This window comes from Cebidichthys violaceus, unplaced genomic scaffold (genome assembly GCF_023349555.1).
Source record: "Cebidichthys violaceus isolate CVI_PGR_0920_01 unplaced genomic scaffold, fCebVio1.0.p SCAF_84, whole genome shotgun sequence".
Classification (NCBI taxonomy): Eukaryota; Metazoa; Chordata; class Actinopteri; order Perciformes; family Stichaeidae; genus Cebidichthys; species Cebidichthys violaceus.
The window spans coordinates 734,967-750,436 of NW_027176969.1; the positions used below are offsets into that span (position 1 = coordinate 734,967).

At 49.1% G+C, this 15,470-nt stretch overlaps 2 protein-coding genes across 3 annotated transcripts in view; one reads left to right on the forward strand and one right to left on the reverse strand.

Moving 5' to 3' along the window:
• Positions 1–1,880: 1,880 nt before the first annotated feature.
• si:dkey-183n20.15 (RING-HC_RNF170 domain-containing protein) lies at positions 1,881–5,655 on the forward strand. Its single transcript, XM_068702426.1, has 7 exons — positions 1,881–1,917; positions 2,290–2,386; positions 2,965–3,055; positions 3,415–3,517; positions 3,771–3,844; positions 3,972–4,082; positions 4,909–5,655. The coding sequence occupies exons 1-7, from the start codon at positions 1,896–1,898 to the stop codon at positions 5,251–5,253; spliced, it is 843 nt and encodes a 280-aa protein (XP_068558527.1). The 5' UTR covers positions 1,881–1,895; the 3' UTR covers positions 5,254–5,655.
• Positions 5,656–5,699: 44 nt separating this feature from the next.
• The window catches only part of pfas (phosphoribosylformylglycinamidine synthase), a 12,419-nt gene continuing 2,648 nt past the window's right edge, over positions 5,700–15,470 (reverse strand). For both annotated transcript variants that reach the window (XM_068702445.1, XM_068702444.1), the window contains exons 3-28: positions 14,748–14,883; positions 14,360–14,465; positions 14,070–14,268; positions 12,565–12,670; positions 12,310–12,450; positions 12,071–12,195; positions 11,516–11,644; positions 11,277–11,414; positions 11,036–11,164; positions 10,825–10,898; positions 10,574–10,730; positions 10,421–10,482; positions 10,141–10,302; positions 9,785–10,021; positions 9,443–9,673; positions 9,082–9,262; positions 8,864–8,947; positions 8,402–8,557; positions 7,819–7,938; positions 7,595–7,740; positions 7,301–7,508; positions 7,142–7,227; positions 6,932–7,046; positions 6,678–6,821; positions 6,405–6,545; positions 5,700–6,285 (exon numbers count right to left, since the gene is read on the reverse strand). In XM_068702445.1, coding sequence (XP_068558546.1) covers positions 5,975–6,285; positions 6,405–6,545; positions 6,678–6,821; positions 6,932–7,046; positions 7,142–7,227; positions 7,301–7,508; positions 7,595–7,740; positions 7,819–7,938; positions 8,402–8,557; positions 8,864–8,947; positions 9,082–9,262; positions 9,443–9,673; positions 9,785–10,021; positions 10,141–10,302; positions 10,421–10,482; positions 10,574–10,730; positions 10,825–10,898; positions 11,036–11,164; positions 11,277–11,414; positions 11,516–11,644; positions 12,071–12,195; positions 12,310–12,450; positions 12,565–12,670; positions 14,070–14,268; positions 14,360–14,465; positions 14,748–14,883 — 3,824 coding nt within the window. In that variant the 3' untranslated portion in view covers positions 5,700–5,974. The remainder of the gene's footprint in view (positions 6,286–6,404; positions 6,546–6,677; positions 6,822–6,931; positions 7,047–7,141; positions 7,228–7,300; positions 7,509–7,594; positions 7,741–7,818; positions 7,939–8,401; positions 8,558–8,863; positions 8,948–9,081; positions 9,263–9,442; positions 9,674–9,784; positions 10,022–10,140; positions 10,303–10,420; positions 10,483–10,573; positions 10,731–10,824; positions 10,899–11,035; positions 11,165–11,276; positions 11,415–11,515; positions 11,645–12,070; positions 12,196–12,309; positions 12,451–12,564; positions 12,671–14,069; positions 14,269–14,359; positions 14,466–14,747; positions 14,884–15,470) is intronic.

Here is a 15,470-nt window from a genome sequence, read left to right on the forward strand (position 1 = left end):
ACCAGCATGAAATATGAATCGCTCGTTTCACGTCTGACAACCTGCTACACCGTCAGAGGCGACGCAGCCTATAGCCAACACAAATAATACTCCTGCACAGCCAGTTATGCAGGTGTCGCTTGGAGTTGGATATTGAATACAAATAGAATGTTAATTCCCTTAAACCCTGAATTTATAGGCTCCGTTAACGACCAAGAAAGCCTTTTCTGTAATAAACCTGCCCTCAGTCAACCGCGAATAAAACTTGGCAGCACGCCAACCGTTCTCTGAAAATAAATCATTTCCCACGTATGCAATAAACCTCCTGACGTTATCCATTTATATATCTCACGTGAGGGTGTGTGTGTGTGTGTGTGTGTGTGTGTGTGTGTGTGTGTGTGTGTGTGTGTGTGTGTGTGTGTGTGTGTGTGTGATGGGCTACTGATTGCTTTCAGTCACTACTCCAAGATAACAAACCTCACAGGCTGTCGTCATGCTCTCTGAGCCACAATATGGAAAATTACAAACAAAGTAGAGGATGATCACATGCAGCCTTATTACATATTCAATGTGAAGTTGGTTGAATTTAACACGAAGCATTCCTACATCTCTCCTTAGGACAAACAGCTGAGGGATCACTGAGCGTATAGTTGATATGTCACACACACACACACCTGAAGTCAGTGTGTGTGTGTGTGTGTGTGTGTGTGTGTGTGTGTGTGTGTGTGACCTGAGACTGGACTTTATCAATGTGGGCTGCAGGAGCGTCCTCTGTGCTGTGTTTAGCTTGTCAGTAGGTGAGCACCAGTGTTTTATCTCCTGACTCTCTGTCACTGCCAGACCCTGACCCTCACCGACTGATGTCTGCTATTTTTAGATGACCTGAACCACATGGATACGTCTGGCATGGAGAGCTCTGTGAAGGTTATTGCATCTTCACTCACCGTTTGAAGCGGAGAGAGAGAGAGCTTTTTTTTTTTAAGGGGAGACAAAAACATTTTTCATACTCTGGTCTATTTCAAGATTTTAGGCTGTTTTGCTTCCTTAACACGTCTTCTTTCAGTCAAAAACATCCAAAATACACATGTAGCTGTTTATTTTACTACTTTGTCTTTGTGTCTGTAGATTTCTCCTAAACAAATATAATCTTAATGTGAGTAATGAACAGAGAAAGCTTCATGGTCATATCTATATGGTTCATGTTTTTACTCTATGTACCTGTAGTGTCTTCAAAATGTCTGTCATTTAACAAAACATATCTTTAAAGGCCCTTTTCTTAAAATTAGTCAGCAGCTCTAACATACACCAAACTTTCCCAGTTTCACTCCTCTCTATATTCTGAAGGTTTTTACTGTGAGCTTTGTTCACAAATCCTTCATAGCCTGATTTATACGACATTTTATTACTAAAAACACGACGAAAAAAATGTATTTCTTAACGTCTGTTGACAGGATTGTCTGCTTTATGGAGTGAAACAAAGAGATATCCAAAAGTCCCTCCGTAAAAACCTTTGACTCGAATATCTCAACAAAATGAAAACGACCAGTTTGAACCTTTCTTTATCCAATCTTCAGATTTATGGTCTGAGTAGGTATGCAAATTGGCACATATTTGATAATGTAGTGCCTCATTTGCACATTTCAGAAAACTTGTAATACAAAAAAATACTTGTTTTAATGTCAGTAATCAACTGGGGAGGTTTCATGGTGTTATCTATTAGTTGAACTTTTTGCCCTCCCCTCAGCAACTTTATTTTGGTAGTTTTATTGCGTCATTTTGAGTCATTTGGCCAAAACTTTGACTTTATTTTAACGATAACAGGATGCAGCAGTAGTTGAGAAATGTGCCTTCATGCTGCAGTGGTTCTACGAGAGGCTGAGGTGTCTCTCCATGACCCTTGGTGTAGCGCGGCGTCAATGTCACAACCAATACTTTATGGTAAGAGTGGAATTACACAAAGCGGGGCTGTTAGCAGAGTAAACTGTGGGTAAATGATTGGCGAGGTCAGATCTAACCTACTTAAACACAGCGTGGCTTTCATCTGCCGGTAGGTCATGTGACCCCCCCTCCAAAAAAAAATAGTTTACCTCTGACCAGACTGGAGGAGGTGGGCTTTTTTAGATGAAACGATTCTGATACTTTTAACCCTCAAAGTCTAACATGTCGTAAACAGAAGCGCCGCCGCCGCCGCCGCTCTATTGACCTGACCGCATTACTGCTCCTTTAAAGCAGGAAGAAGCAGAGAGCAGCTGATGTTGGAAGGTGTGGTTGATCATTAACAGGCCCCCCCCTCCCATTGATTTTGAACAGTGATGCTTGTGAGGCAGCGCTTCACTTCCTTCCAGGAGACAGCTGACGGACGTGCTTCTGGCTCAGCGATGCGGCCGCACCACAGCTCTCAGTCCAGGTGAGTCTCGCCTCGCTGCACGTTAGGCAGCATTGAAGGGCTTTTGTGTTTTGAGGGGGGGGGGGGTTAATGTCAGAAACAGTGAGAAATGTTTAATTTTTAATATTTTTTTTTATCATTGCATTTAAGAGCTGCACAAACATGAAGTTAAACCAGAGCAAACCACAACAAAAACATGTTTCATCATGTGAAATATTAATGATTTAATGACCTGTTTATCTGTTTTCGCTGACCGGCCAAGTTTCTGATAAAAGACAGATTTAGATGCTGTTGTATAAGATGCCTGATGAACGCCTGATTGACTTATTTACATCATTTCACTATTTTTCTGATCCCACGTATTGATCTTGAATGACATGCAGGGTAAAAGGACTTTAACACAGCATCTCCATGTAGTCAGAGCCTCAGCATCTGTCCGCCACAAATAGAACAAGAGCTGAGCTCAATCGACCTTATCTCACAAACGCAGTTAGCTTTGTGTCAGCTGTGTTATCACTGTGTGTGTGTGTGTGTGTGTGTGTGTGTGTGTGTGTGTGTGTGTGTGTGTGTGTGTGTGTGTGTGGTGTCAAACGCTGCAGGCCGGACCGTCTCCCCTCTGAAGCTCCAGCTGGTCAAGGCCACCTCGGGTCACCCGGGTCGCCGGCGTCGACGCCGCCGAGCCGCCGCGAGGTGAGAGCTTCACAGAGAATATTATTACTGGAAGGCCCTCCTGTGTGATGATTATCAGTGCTTTTATTATTATTATAAGGGTTCACAGGCTGCATGACTAATTAACGGTGACCTCACTGTTAAGAAACAATAAAACAATATAAAAAAAATAAACCTGGTGCCAAATGGGGCGGGTGCTGGGGAAAAAAAAGACGTATGATCTAGAACACGATGTCAGGAATACTATATTTGGCCATAAGGTTCTGCTTCCTTCTTCCTCCTTTTCATTTTTTTCCTATTTCCTTCTTCCTGTTTCCCACCTCTCGTCCCTGTTGACTCCGTATTCTTCTCTTTTTTTTTTCCCCCTCTCATCTCTGCAGGAAGCCACACAGTCGGGTTCCTCCGTAAACAGAGACGGTTGTCCAGTCTGCTTGCAGACGGCCCGCTTCCCGGTCCGGACCAACTGCGGCCATTTGTTCTGCGGTACGAGAATCACCAGTGTGTGTCTGGAGCCCGGAGGGGTTCCGTCTGAATCGGCTCTCACCTGACAGCTTTACTCAAAATCCTCCTCCTCAGAGGTGTCCGGTTATATGGAGACGGAGAGTTAACACAAGCTAAACCTCAAATTCAAACCTCGTGAAGCCCCCTTACTGGTTGGGAAGCAGTGCATTATGGTCACGACCGTTGAATGTTACAGTAGATGAAGTAGTGTCGCTGTATGTGTTTGATTCTGCAGCTCCCTGTCTGATCGCCTACTGGAGACACGGGTCCTGGTTGGATGCAATCAGCTGCCCTCTCTGCAGACAGAAGGTACATCCTGCACGGTCCCATGAAGACACAGTCCACGTTTAGTTTGAGTCTAACTTCAGTCTAACGTTTTAGTCTTCGGACCGTCTCCACACGGTCAGGTCGGAATAAATCGCTCCTGATCTTCCAGGTCAGTGTGCTGTGCCACCTGTTCAACGAGACTCGATCGGACCGCCAGTCAGAGGAAGTCCTCGGGGAAATCACAGACTACAACAAGCGTTACTCTGGAGCCCCGCGAAGGGTCAGTTTATCTAACCTGATCAGGAACTCTTCTTAACGTCTTTACTCAGTATAGTTTTCCCCTGTTCTCCACCTTTTTCACCTGTGTCTGAATCAGGTGATGCAACTCTCTCTCTCACAGCCTGGTGAGAAATCCTCCACCGCTCCCTCTGATAGTAGGATTAGTAACAGGATTTGTGGTTCTATACAACCAGTATCTCCGGACAACAGAGGTGTCCGGTTAACGCGCCTGGCGTTGACACACCTAGCTGCCCTACTTAGGACGAGTGTTACCTTTCCTTTGAAAGGACTGATTCCCCCACATGGACCTCCTTCACATACTCTCATGATGGAATGATGGGTCTGTTTGAGTTAAAGTACACTGGTCTTCAAAGTATGGCAGCTGGATTTTGAGTTTAAACAGATACATTTTCCACACATTTTTTATGTTTTAATATACATATATATATATATATATATATATATATATTATAGGCAATCCATATACAATTGTTTGCATAATATTCTAGATACCATATTAGATCATAAGGAATGTGCTCTTGCAGTCCTATAGCAAGTCTTTTTTTTTTTTTGTAAAAATGTTTACAAGATCAAATCCTAAAATATGACTTTTTAAAACTGCATTTGTTGTCTTATTGTTATATGTTGTACAATACAATCCTCACTTTTAAGGGAGATACAAAATCTAAACGTACAGAAACGTATAAGAGGAAATCTTGAGTCTACATGTGCTGCTTCTTCCTGCCTCTCTTTTAATATTAATATTTACATCCACATGTCACGTTTGAACGCTCATATCTCGAACCATTTGATCTGACCCCCTCCAGGTGACGGAGTACCTGTGCGACGCTCCCCTTCTCCTGCAGCTAGCGGCCCGAAGCCTGGGCGCCATCGGAGGACTCGTGTGGTTGTTTTTCTTCAGGGTGGCCCTGTGCTGCGTGGGGACCGTGGTGTCCATCTCCTCCACTCCTCAGGACGCCGCCGCCTCGTCAGCAAATCCCCTGGAAACGGACCCCTCCCTGCACGGACTGCTGGGGGTCCTGGATGATCTGGTGGTGGTCATCCTGCTCCTCATCTGCGTTATCAACATCAACCAGCAGATGGCGCCAGAGACAGGAGGACGCTCGGTTCGTGCCGAGGCCTCAGGAGGAGTGATGGGGCGCTCGCTGTAGACGGATTTGTCCACAAGCTGTTTGACGTGGACTTTTATAGGATTTCTTACTTGTGGCTGTAGTTGGATTAGTGGATGCAATAATATTGACGACAGCACTGTCCAGTCACGTGTTTACAGGGCCTATGTAAGAGCGTTCTCTAAAACACAATGTGCTGGTTCAGCTGTGGTCACAAATTCTTATTCCGTAAAGTTGAAGTACCTGAGGTCTGGAGTGTTTGGTTGGGAGTAAATCACAATTTCATCCTTTATTTTTTTTACCCCCCAAATAAACAGTTTAGTGTCATTTTGACTCCAACTGGGCAACAAGCTCAAGACAAGCCGTCAGTACTGTAATAGTACTATGTAAATACTTGATATATATGTGTTTTTGTGTAAAATAAAGAATATTTATTGACTTAAATGGCTCTTCTTTTTTTTTTAAATGATATGACACACTACACATGCTTCTGTTTTATTATGTATTTATTTGCAAATCACATTTCTTAGTGTAACACTGATGACGTCAGCGGACCTGATTGGTACAAAACATATTTGTAAAAAAAAAAAAAAAAAAAGCAATTGCCAAAAAATTGCAGAATGTGTACAAAGAATCCTCAGTTGTCTTTAAGTCATAACGTAGTACAGCAGGCACCATTAACAATGTAACCAGACCCCCCAAAAACCCCCCAAAACCCCCAAAAACAGATAATACTAGGACCAGAAATGTAACCGGAGTGTCGTCACTCTGTGCTGCTGCACCAGGCCGCGGCGTTCTGGAACATGCGTAACCAGGGCGAAGGTGTGAGGGACGCTCTGAAGTCCCTGGGGGCCCAGGGCCACTGCCAGCCCAGGGTGCAGCGCTCCGGGTGGGGCATCATGGCCAGGTGCCTCCCGTCCCTGGAGCAGAGCCCCGCCACGCCCCGCGGGGAGCCGTTGGGGTTCAGAGGGTACTCTTCGGTGGGGCGGCCCTGGTCGTCGAGGTAACGGACGGGGGCGAGCCCGCCGGAGATGATCTGGTCCTGGGACAGGGAGCTACGGAACTGCATCAGACCTGTGAAGGAAAGAGGGGGAGGAGAGGGGGGGGATCAATATCAAACACAGCTGTTGATTACAGAACACACTGACCTGATGAGTCAGCAGAATGAATCAATGGGTGCGACAGCACTGCACCTTCTCCATGTGCGACCCAGACTCCCAGAGCCGAGCCCTCCATCCCTCTGAGCCAGACGGACGGGGACTCCTGGATCCCAACGCTGACGAACCGGGACTCAAACCTGCCGGACTTATTATGAGTCAGCACCACTTCAGTCTCTGGGGGAGGAGGATTAGAGAAGCATTTTAAAAATCAGAAACCTCTCAGACGATAAAGTTCATTTCTTCACGTATATGTATATCTGTTGCGTCGTCTCCGCTCGCCGCTGCAGCATTCGTTTTCCCTCTTACCTGCTCCTTCCTCCCCCACCCAGCCCAGCAGAGCGAGCAGCTGGCAGCCGTTACACACTCCCAGACTCAGCGTGTCGTCCCGCCGCCGGAACCGCTCAAACTCAGCCTTGGCCTTGGGGTTGTACGCAACAGTGGCGGCCCAGCCTATCACAAAGGATGAATGGAGTTAAATCACGCGAGTAACACAGTGGTCTACGATTGTGTGTGTGTGTGTGTGTGTGTGTGTGTGTGTGTGTGTGTGTGTGTTTATTTACCTTTAGCTGATCCCAGGACGTCTGCGTAGCTGAATCCGCCAACGAACACGACCGCTTTGAAGGACTCCAGAGTGATGGAGCCAGAGCACAGGTCCTGCATGTTGACGTCCCACACCTGCACCAAAAACACGAAAGACAAGAGTCACGCCCACCGGCCGCACAGCTCAGGTCAACAACGCACGTCCCGTTCATAGAGATCTGGGTAGTTACCTCAAAGCCCGCCATGTGCAGAGACGCTGACATCTCTCGGTCTCCGTTGCTGCCCTCCTCCCTCACCACGGCAACGCGAGGCTGACCTGAAGGAACAGGTAGATGTTAAGCATCAAGCACTTAGTGGTTAGAATCAGACTGTCTGGTTTGGGTTCTTACTGAGCTGGCTGACGCTGGGCACGTCAGAGGGGTCAAAAGTCAGTTTGAAGTAGGGCTGTGTCCTCTTGGCAAGCCCCTCCTCTTCCTGTTTAACACACATCTCGTCGGCCTGGAGGCGCTCCAGCTGGAAACTGGTGTCCTCCCATGATGCTCTGAGGTTGGGCAGCGGCTCTCTCAGAACCTCCTGTCCGTCCACGCGAACGCTGACCTGAAAGGCGAGCGACAAACGGTCACCACAGATGAGGTGAAAACGTGTTGTTTTTTTTTTTTAAGGTCTAAAGGTCGACGTCTCACCACAGCGTCCGGTCCGAAGCCGCAGGTCCTGCCGACGCGGCGGCACCGCACGCCGGCGTCGCCGTATCTCTGGCACACCGTCTCTGCGTCGCGCTGAGACACCTCCAGAACCAAACCCAGCTCCTCGCTGAACAACAGCTCCAGGACTGTGCAGCAGAAGCACGGCGTGAGTTCACGGGTCAACAAGCTACACAGTTTGCTCCCTGCAAGAGTCGCTCACTGACCTCCAGCTCCCTGCGACGACAACTCGACATCGATCCCGCGGTTTCCCGCAAACGCCATCTCCAGCAAGCAGGAAATGAGGCCGCCGTCGCTGACGTCGTGTCCGGCGGTCAGCAGACGATCTGAAGGAACATGTGTGGATGAAAATATAGAACACGTTCAAAACGGTTGCTGCGCTATTTCAAATTTGATCAGAGAGGTAATAAATTATGACACAATTAACAAGGAGGCATTGAGCACTAAAATGTACTTGACAATTGTTTGATTGATGCAATTTGCTGGTTTTATTTGAATTGTTTTAATTTGAATTGTTTGTTTTTTGTGATTTTTTTCCCATATTTTTATGTTGTTTTTAACTGTTAAAAATCTCAAAAATATCCTGGCTAAATAAAACATTATAATAATAATAAAAAAATATAATAATAATAAAAAATACCCAATACAACCACCAGGTGGCTGCGTATCACAGCACAAAGCTGTGGCCGTACTATTAGAGAACGCTAGAGAAAGACCAGCTCACGGACCGGACCACAGCTTCTTCCTGCTCTGGGACAGGAAGCTCCGTGTCTCTGACAGGAAGCTCACCGCGTACGAGTTCCTGCGTGGCGTTGAAGCCGGCGGCGAACACGTGCGGCTGCTCCAGGTCAGGAGAGCGGTCTCCCAGCTGGCCGAAGCACTGGGCCAGAGCCGAGCCTCCGAGACGATGGCGGCCCGGACTGAGAGGAACCCACAGCAGCACGCCTGCAGAACCGACAACAACAACAAGGGTCAGAGGCCGCTACAGAGGAGCGCCTGTGGAGTCTGCATTTCTTTTGTATATTTTAATAGAGAGAGAACGATGTCTGCTGTCTGGGAGAGATGAGGATATGACAACATTCAGACTTTTTTAAAAATGTATCTGCTGGCTTCTGAATATAAAGACGACCAGGCTGAGCATCGGACATGTGAAGCTAAAATGCACAAAATATGTATGTATTTTTTTATCACATTATTGAACAATGTACGTCTCAAAAGGCACGTCTCAGATGTTCCTCCGGTGTGAAATACCTTTTCCATCTGGATCCTCCAGGTCGGGCGTCACCGTGGCTGTGATGTCGGGACAAACGGCGTACGCCGAAATAACCAGAGCACCTGAGACACGAGTGGCAGGAAGTTAACCCGGGACACTCGCAGAACATGCTGGTCATAAACTGGCAAGAGGCCTCGTGTCCTAAAACGTGATGATTATCGGCACATCCCACACGTCTTAATGTCCCGTAGCCTACCTGGAGCTTTGACCGTCTCTTTGCCCACTCGGGCGGCCATGCTCAGAGAGTCCTTGCCCCCGTCGACGGCCACGCCCAGCTGACCCATGACCTCACACATGGCTTTGCAGGCGTCCCACAGACGAGCCCCCTCGCCGGGCAGCTTGGCGGCCCACATCCAGTTCCCGCTACACTTCACATCCTGAACACACACACACACACACACACACACACACACAGTCAAAAATGTTGACCAATCGGTGTGTGTGATCTGAACCAAAAATGTGACCTGAAGATCTAGTGAACAGAGTTGTTATTTCATTAAGTAGAGACAGCGTGCTCCGTCCATTGATCAAAGCACTGTTGCGTGTTCTCCGCTCACCTTCAGAGCCGTGACTCTGGCAAACACCAAATTGGTCAGAGCCTCTCCGACGGCCATGCGAGCGCCGGCCGCGGGACACACCAGGCCTTTGATTGGCTGCTCGCCGATGGCCGTGGCCGCTCCCTCTCGGCCGAACGGCGACAGGGCGACGACAGCCACGTCGGCCAATGGGGTGTGAAGAGGGCCGACGCATTGTTGCTGGGCAACTAGCCCCGTCACGGACCGGTCCACCTGAGAGAGGGGAGGAGGGGGGAGGGGGAGGGGGCGAAGACAGGGAGAGTCACAAAGTGTCTGCACAGACGCACTCGTAAAAAAAAGACAAAGACGGGGTGAGACGCACACCTTGTTGGTGAGATAGCGTTTGGACGCCACAGCGGGCAAACGCAGAACTCTGTCCAGAGCGTCTTTGACTTTCAGCCCGGCAGGAAGAGCCAGAGGTCGATGGCTCGGCGCCAGGCGCTCCATCTTGAACTCCTTCTGCGGCATCTTCCCCAGGACCCACTCCAGCTGCAGGTCCACGGGACAGCGGCCCCCGTCTGCCCGATCCCCGCTGCCTCCCTCGTCATCCACCAGCACGATCTGAGGCAGAAATTAAGATTCAAATAGATACAATATCGAATGGCTTTCGGCACGGTACTTCAGGGTGTTCAGCGGGTCGGTCGGCGTAACGGATGTGCGTTTATTGGGCTGAAACCTGCCTTGCCGTCTCCGGTGATGTTTCCCACGAAGTCGACGGGACACTTCTCCCTCCGACACACCGTCTCCAGGAAGTCCCGGTCCGACGGACGGAGCAGCAGGGCGTTGCTCTCCTGATACTCCGCCCCCCACAGCTCCAGCACACTCAGTGTGGGGTCCCCTTTCTGCCGCACAAAGACGAAGAGAAGGAGAAAACAACAAATGTAAATATATACAATAAATGCCGATGCTACCGTTAGCATCGTAGCATTTTCTGCGGCCCCCGGTTCCTGCGGCGATTACCTTGAATCTGCTGCAGTAGATTGTGGCTCCCGCTGGCTCACTGAGCTCCTTCAGCACGTTACCTGAAGGCGACAACGTGGCGTTAACTTCTGTCTCACCATCTGAGCTTTACGTAAACCCTGAAAAAAAATTTAAAGCAGATGTTTTCCGTACCGTTTCCTCCCGCCCCCTGATCGTGGATACTGCAGATCGGGTTCCCGCCGCTTCTTTCCAGACACGCCCTGAGAGCTCGGTTCATCTTCTGCTCCATCTCGGCGTCGCCCCTCTGCACCGCGCCCAGATCCCTGGCGCTGGAGTTGTCCCCTTGGACCTGTAAGCCACCAACGTATTTAAAAAAAAAAAAAAAACTAAACTTCTGCACCAGGTGAGGGCGCCGCCGTGCGATTTACTGTTGGCGACCGTACTTGCACAGAGGAGGCCGCTCCGCCTCCCACGCCGATCCTGTACACGGGGCCTCCGATCTTCACCACCTCCATCCCTGATCGGACGAGTGGAGGAGCAGAGGGACGCCGTGAGTCATTAATCGATGAGTGTGTGTGTGTGTGTGTGTGTGTGTGTGTGTGTGTGTAAATATAGCCTCTGCATTGATTACAACACGCTGAGCTGAAGCATTACCCGTCTCCGCCTCTTCTTTCTTTACATGCGCATCTTCAATAGAGCCGAGACCGCCGCTGAACATGATCGGCTTGATCCACTCCCGCCGCTCTCCGTCGGCCAGCCGCATGCCGAAAGAACGAGCAAAACCTGGGGAGGAGGGAACCAAGAGAGGAGACGACTCAAACATCGATCGATCCATCTGTAGACCGACAGAAAATCGATCGCAAGTCATTCATCGAGGTGGTTTCGGTTTCACTACCCGACAGGACAGGTTCTCCGAACTTGTTGCCGTAGTCCGAGGCTCCGTCGCTGGCCTCGACGGCCACCTGCAGCGGCGGGGCGAAGCTGGAGGGATACTCCCAGCCCTCGCCCTCAGACTCCCAGGGGAGCTCGTAACCTGCCGGCGGACGGACGGCGGAGAAAGAGCAACGTCACTTAACCGTCGAACATCTCGAAAGCGAAGAAAAGGTGAAGCTCGCCGCGTTTCTTTTTACAGACCGGGTATGTGCAGGTTGCCGAAGCAGTACCCAGCGGTGCCGGCGATGACGTGGCCTCCCTGTCCGGCACTCTGGACGTCTCTGATGCGACCTCCGGTGCCCGTGGTGGCACCGCTGAACGGAGCTACACCTACGGGTCAGACGGGTTTGATTAGGACAACACAAGAAGAAGAGAAGAGGACACTTAAAAGGGAATACTTCCCCAGCAAAATGATCATTTGTACATCAAATTCTGACCTGCGGAGAATCAAAAAAGTCTTGATGAATTGAAGTAAATGGGGGCTGATGATGATGATGATGATGATGATGATGATGATGATGATGATTCTGTACCAAACCGTTTGATCCACATAAGATGTAGTTTCACCGTCGCTAAACACGGCAACCGTTTACTTCAACTCATCGAGACTTTTAATCCGTTTCCTGCGTCTCTGTTCTCGGTGAAGGCGCGCGAGAAAAACAACGTTTCCTTTCCTTGACCGATTCATTTAGGGGTCGAAGTGCTCCTTTAAAAGTTGCATCTAAAACGACAAAGTGCTTTTTTGCGTGTCCTGACCTGTCGGGAAGTTGTGCGTCTCTGCGGTGAAGATGACGTGTCTCAGCGAGTGGCGTGTCTCATAAGGACTGGCTCTGGATGGATCTTTGGGGTAAACGCACTCCAGCTTCATGCCTCTGATACCACTGGAAACACACACACACACACACACACACACACACACACATTGAGTCAGTGTGAACAGAAACACACACACACACACACACACACACACACACACACACACACGTCACTCCTACCTGCTGTTGTCGCAGAACTTGATGACGTTGTTGTGGTTGCTGTGCCGCTGGGTGTCCATTATGAGGCTGAAAAGAGTCTGGTTCTGTTGCTGCCCGTCGATCTCCATCCGGCCCCGGAAGAACCAGTGCCGGCTGTGCTCGCTGCAAAGAAAAGACCGGAGGAGAATAAAACAAACCCACAGGAATAAAAGGGAAAAAAAGAGCTCCAGAGCAGAGCACAAAGAGCCCCCCCCCCCCCCCCCCGCTAGTCCCCACCTGTTGGACTGGGCCAGGTCGAAACACTCCACACTGGTGGGGTTCCTGTTGACCCTCTGGAACATCGACGTGTAGAAGTCCAGGTCCCAGGAGTCAAAGGCCAGACCTGCAACAACAACAACACAGTAAAGATGGAAAAGACATTTCACGTCTTCGTCTTCTTCTGCAGAATTTGATATTTAAAAAAAAAAAAGAAAAAAGCACCGCAAACATGAACTCATAAAAAAGTTTGCGCTCATTTAACACAAGATGCAAAATGAATCAAACCACAGTCACATGCACACAGGAAGTTCTGTGTAGGAGCGTCACACAGCATCCTAACATTGCATTATTTCAACTTCACAGAAGTTGAAATAATTTAGATGATTACATTAACATCCACTGCTTTAAGATGACGCCGTGTCACCTACATGAATATTAAACTCCACGTTTAACTCAAGTGGGGGAAACAAGAATAGTGAAATCAACCCTTGAGGGGAAAAATAATGACAAATTCCAGATTAGGTCTCCCTTTTTTTTTTTTTTTTTTTTTTTTTAATTAGAATCCTCAATTCGGCGGTTGAGCACGACAGAGACTACAAAGTGAGTACTGACATCATTCCGGTTGAGCAGCCGGGAGAATATTAATGAAGCCGGGCCGCAGCGGCAAGTCAGAACCCTGTGAAGGAGAGGAACGGACGGCCGCCGTCGGACATCATATCGACGTTACGGAACAAACCATGAAGAGAAACGCTGATATGTTGTTTGACTTATTGTTGAAAAGAGTCATCTGAAGCAGTCAGTGTCTACTCTCTCCATTAAACAGAGCCGTTTGTGTTTCGTTAGCTTCCACATCACATTTAGACACAGACGCACTACAAACACACTCATGCATGTGCAGCGTAATCAGCAGCAGCACTGCTGTCCTGTGACTTCAACCGGCTGCGTAATAAAGTCACGCATCATGTGACGTAATTACCTCCATCAGATAACACAGTGGACTCACAGAAAGTGGCAAGACTGAGGCACAAGGGAAGAGAGAAGAGAAGGAAGGTTCAGTCAAGAGAGGAGATGAAGAGGCCAACTGTCGAGAGAGAGAGAGAGACAGAGAGAGAGAGAGAGAGACAGAGAGAGAGAGAGAGAGACAGAGAGAGAGAGAGACAGAGACAGAGAGAGAGACAGAGAGAGAGAGAGACAGAGAGAGAGAGAGAGAGAGAGAGAGACAGAGAGAGAGAGAGACAGAGACAGAGAGAGAGAGACAGAGAGAGAGAGAGAGAGACAGAGAGAGAGAGAGAGAGAGAGACAGAGAGAGAGACAGAGAGACAGAGAGAGAGAGACAGAGAGAGAGAGACAGAGAGAGACAGAGAGAGAGAGACAGAGAGAGAGAGAGAGAGAAACAGAGAGAGAGAGAGAGAGAGAGAGAGAGAGAGAGAGAGAGAGAGAGAGAGAGAGAGAGAGAGAGAGAGACAGACAGACAGACAGACAGACAGACAGACAGACAGACAGACAGACAGAGAGAGACTCACCCAGGTCGTCGTTCGCCGTCTCCAGGGCGACCCGACCCTTCCCCAGGACGTCCACCTCGAACACCGGCTGCGGCTTGGCGTCCACGGCGAAGGAGGCGACGGGATGCCGATAGACGCACTCGGTCATGCCGTCGTACAGACGCTCGATCAGCCTCTTCACGTCTCCGCTGAGCTCCTCGGCGCTCTCTCCGTTCTTTGGCTGAAGGGGAAGAGAGACGGATCAGACTGAGCGACCGTGAAGCGGGAACACAGGTCCCCGAATCGGGTGTTCGTCTTTTGTCCGAGCGAACCTTGATCAGAAACCTGCGAGACAGCTCGACCCGCGTGACCTCAGGGAGGCCGGCGCTCCGGCAGATGGACACGGTGTTGGTGGACCAGGCGGTGGAGAAGTTCAGCCTGAAGAGCAAAAAAAACCGACAAAAGTAAAAGACTTTAAAAGACATTTTCAGTCGCACTTTGATGTGGAATTTTCTTTCTAAATGTCTTCTGTCTGAATATAAACTCAAATGTAGATTTTTTTTAAGACTTCCTTCATGTCTGAAGGGCCCTGATCGCCTGGTTACAAACGTTCAGTCTGTGGTTGCGTCACTGTGTGCCGCTGCCTCGCTGACTATAAACCAGGCTTCACAGCAGAGCCGCAGCGCGTAATGGAGCTCATCCATCAGACCGAGTGAGTACCTGGGTCCGATCTCCACCAGCGTCTCCCCGTCGCCCTCGGTGAGGTGAGGTCTGTCGGACAGCGGCTCGGCCTGCAGGGGAGGACGGAACAACCAGAGGAGGACCTGCGTCTGCTCGGCACCGAGACTCTCACAGCCTGAAAAACAACGAGGACAAATGTCTACGAGGCGAATCTACATCTGTGATTGTTATTGGGCCCGATGCAAAGTCTGCAAGGGTTCAGAGCTGTCCCGATGGCAGATTGTTTTTTTTTTAGCTCTTTATGAACACTTTCCGTGAGTCCACACTTCTGAAGACTCTGCCTGAGGGAATTACCCACAATTCATAGCAATGTGACATTAAACACGGGGTTACCATGGGGGGATGAATAGATTATTTGATATTTAACTCTCATCTCTTGAGGCAAGAGCCTAAAAAAACGATCAAATAAGGGAGCAAAAAGTATAAAATAAATACCCACATTTCTACAGAACACACAAAGTGTCGTCCCGTTTGTATTTCTACCATTTCGAGCCCTCGCAGCCTCTCACAGTCAACCATTTACCAGGTGATGTCAGTTAAGTCCCTGAGGGTTCAGGGTTCACGGCTTTAGTGGGGACCAGGAGGCGGAAGTCTTAAAAGCTGCATTCTCTCTCGTGTCCATCAGGGGGCGACTCCTCTGGTCGTATAGAAGTCTAGTCTAAAATGACTCTACTTCTCTCTTGATTTATTCCCTCAGTAAAC

Excerpts from the sequence above, each read along its gene's own strand:
- si:dkey-183n20.15 (XM_068702426.1), top strand. The coding sequence starts at position 1,896 with ATGTCACAACCAATACTTTATG. Across the intron at positions 3,056-3,414 it reads CGCCGCCGAGCCGCCGCGAG|GAAGCCACACAGTCGGGTTC; the intron begins GTGAGAGCTTCA and ends TCATCTCTGCAG. Across the intron at positions 4,083-4,908 it reads ACTCTGGAGCCCCGCGAAGG|GTGACGGAGTACCTGTGCGA; the intron begins GTCAGTTTATCT and ends GACCCCCTCCAG.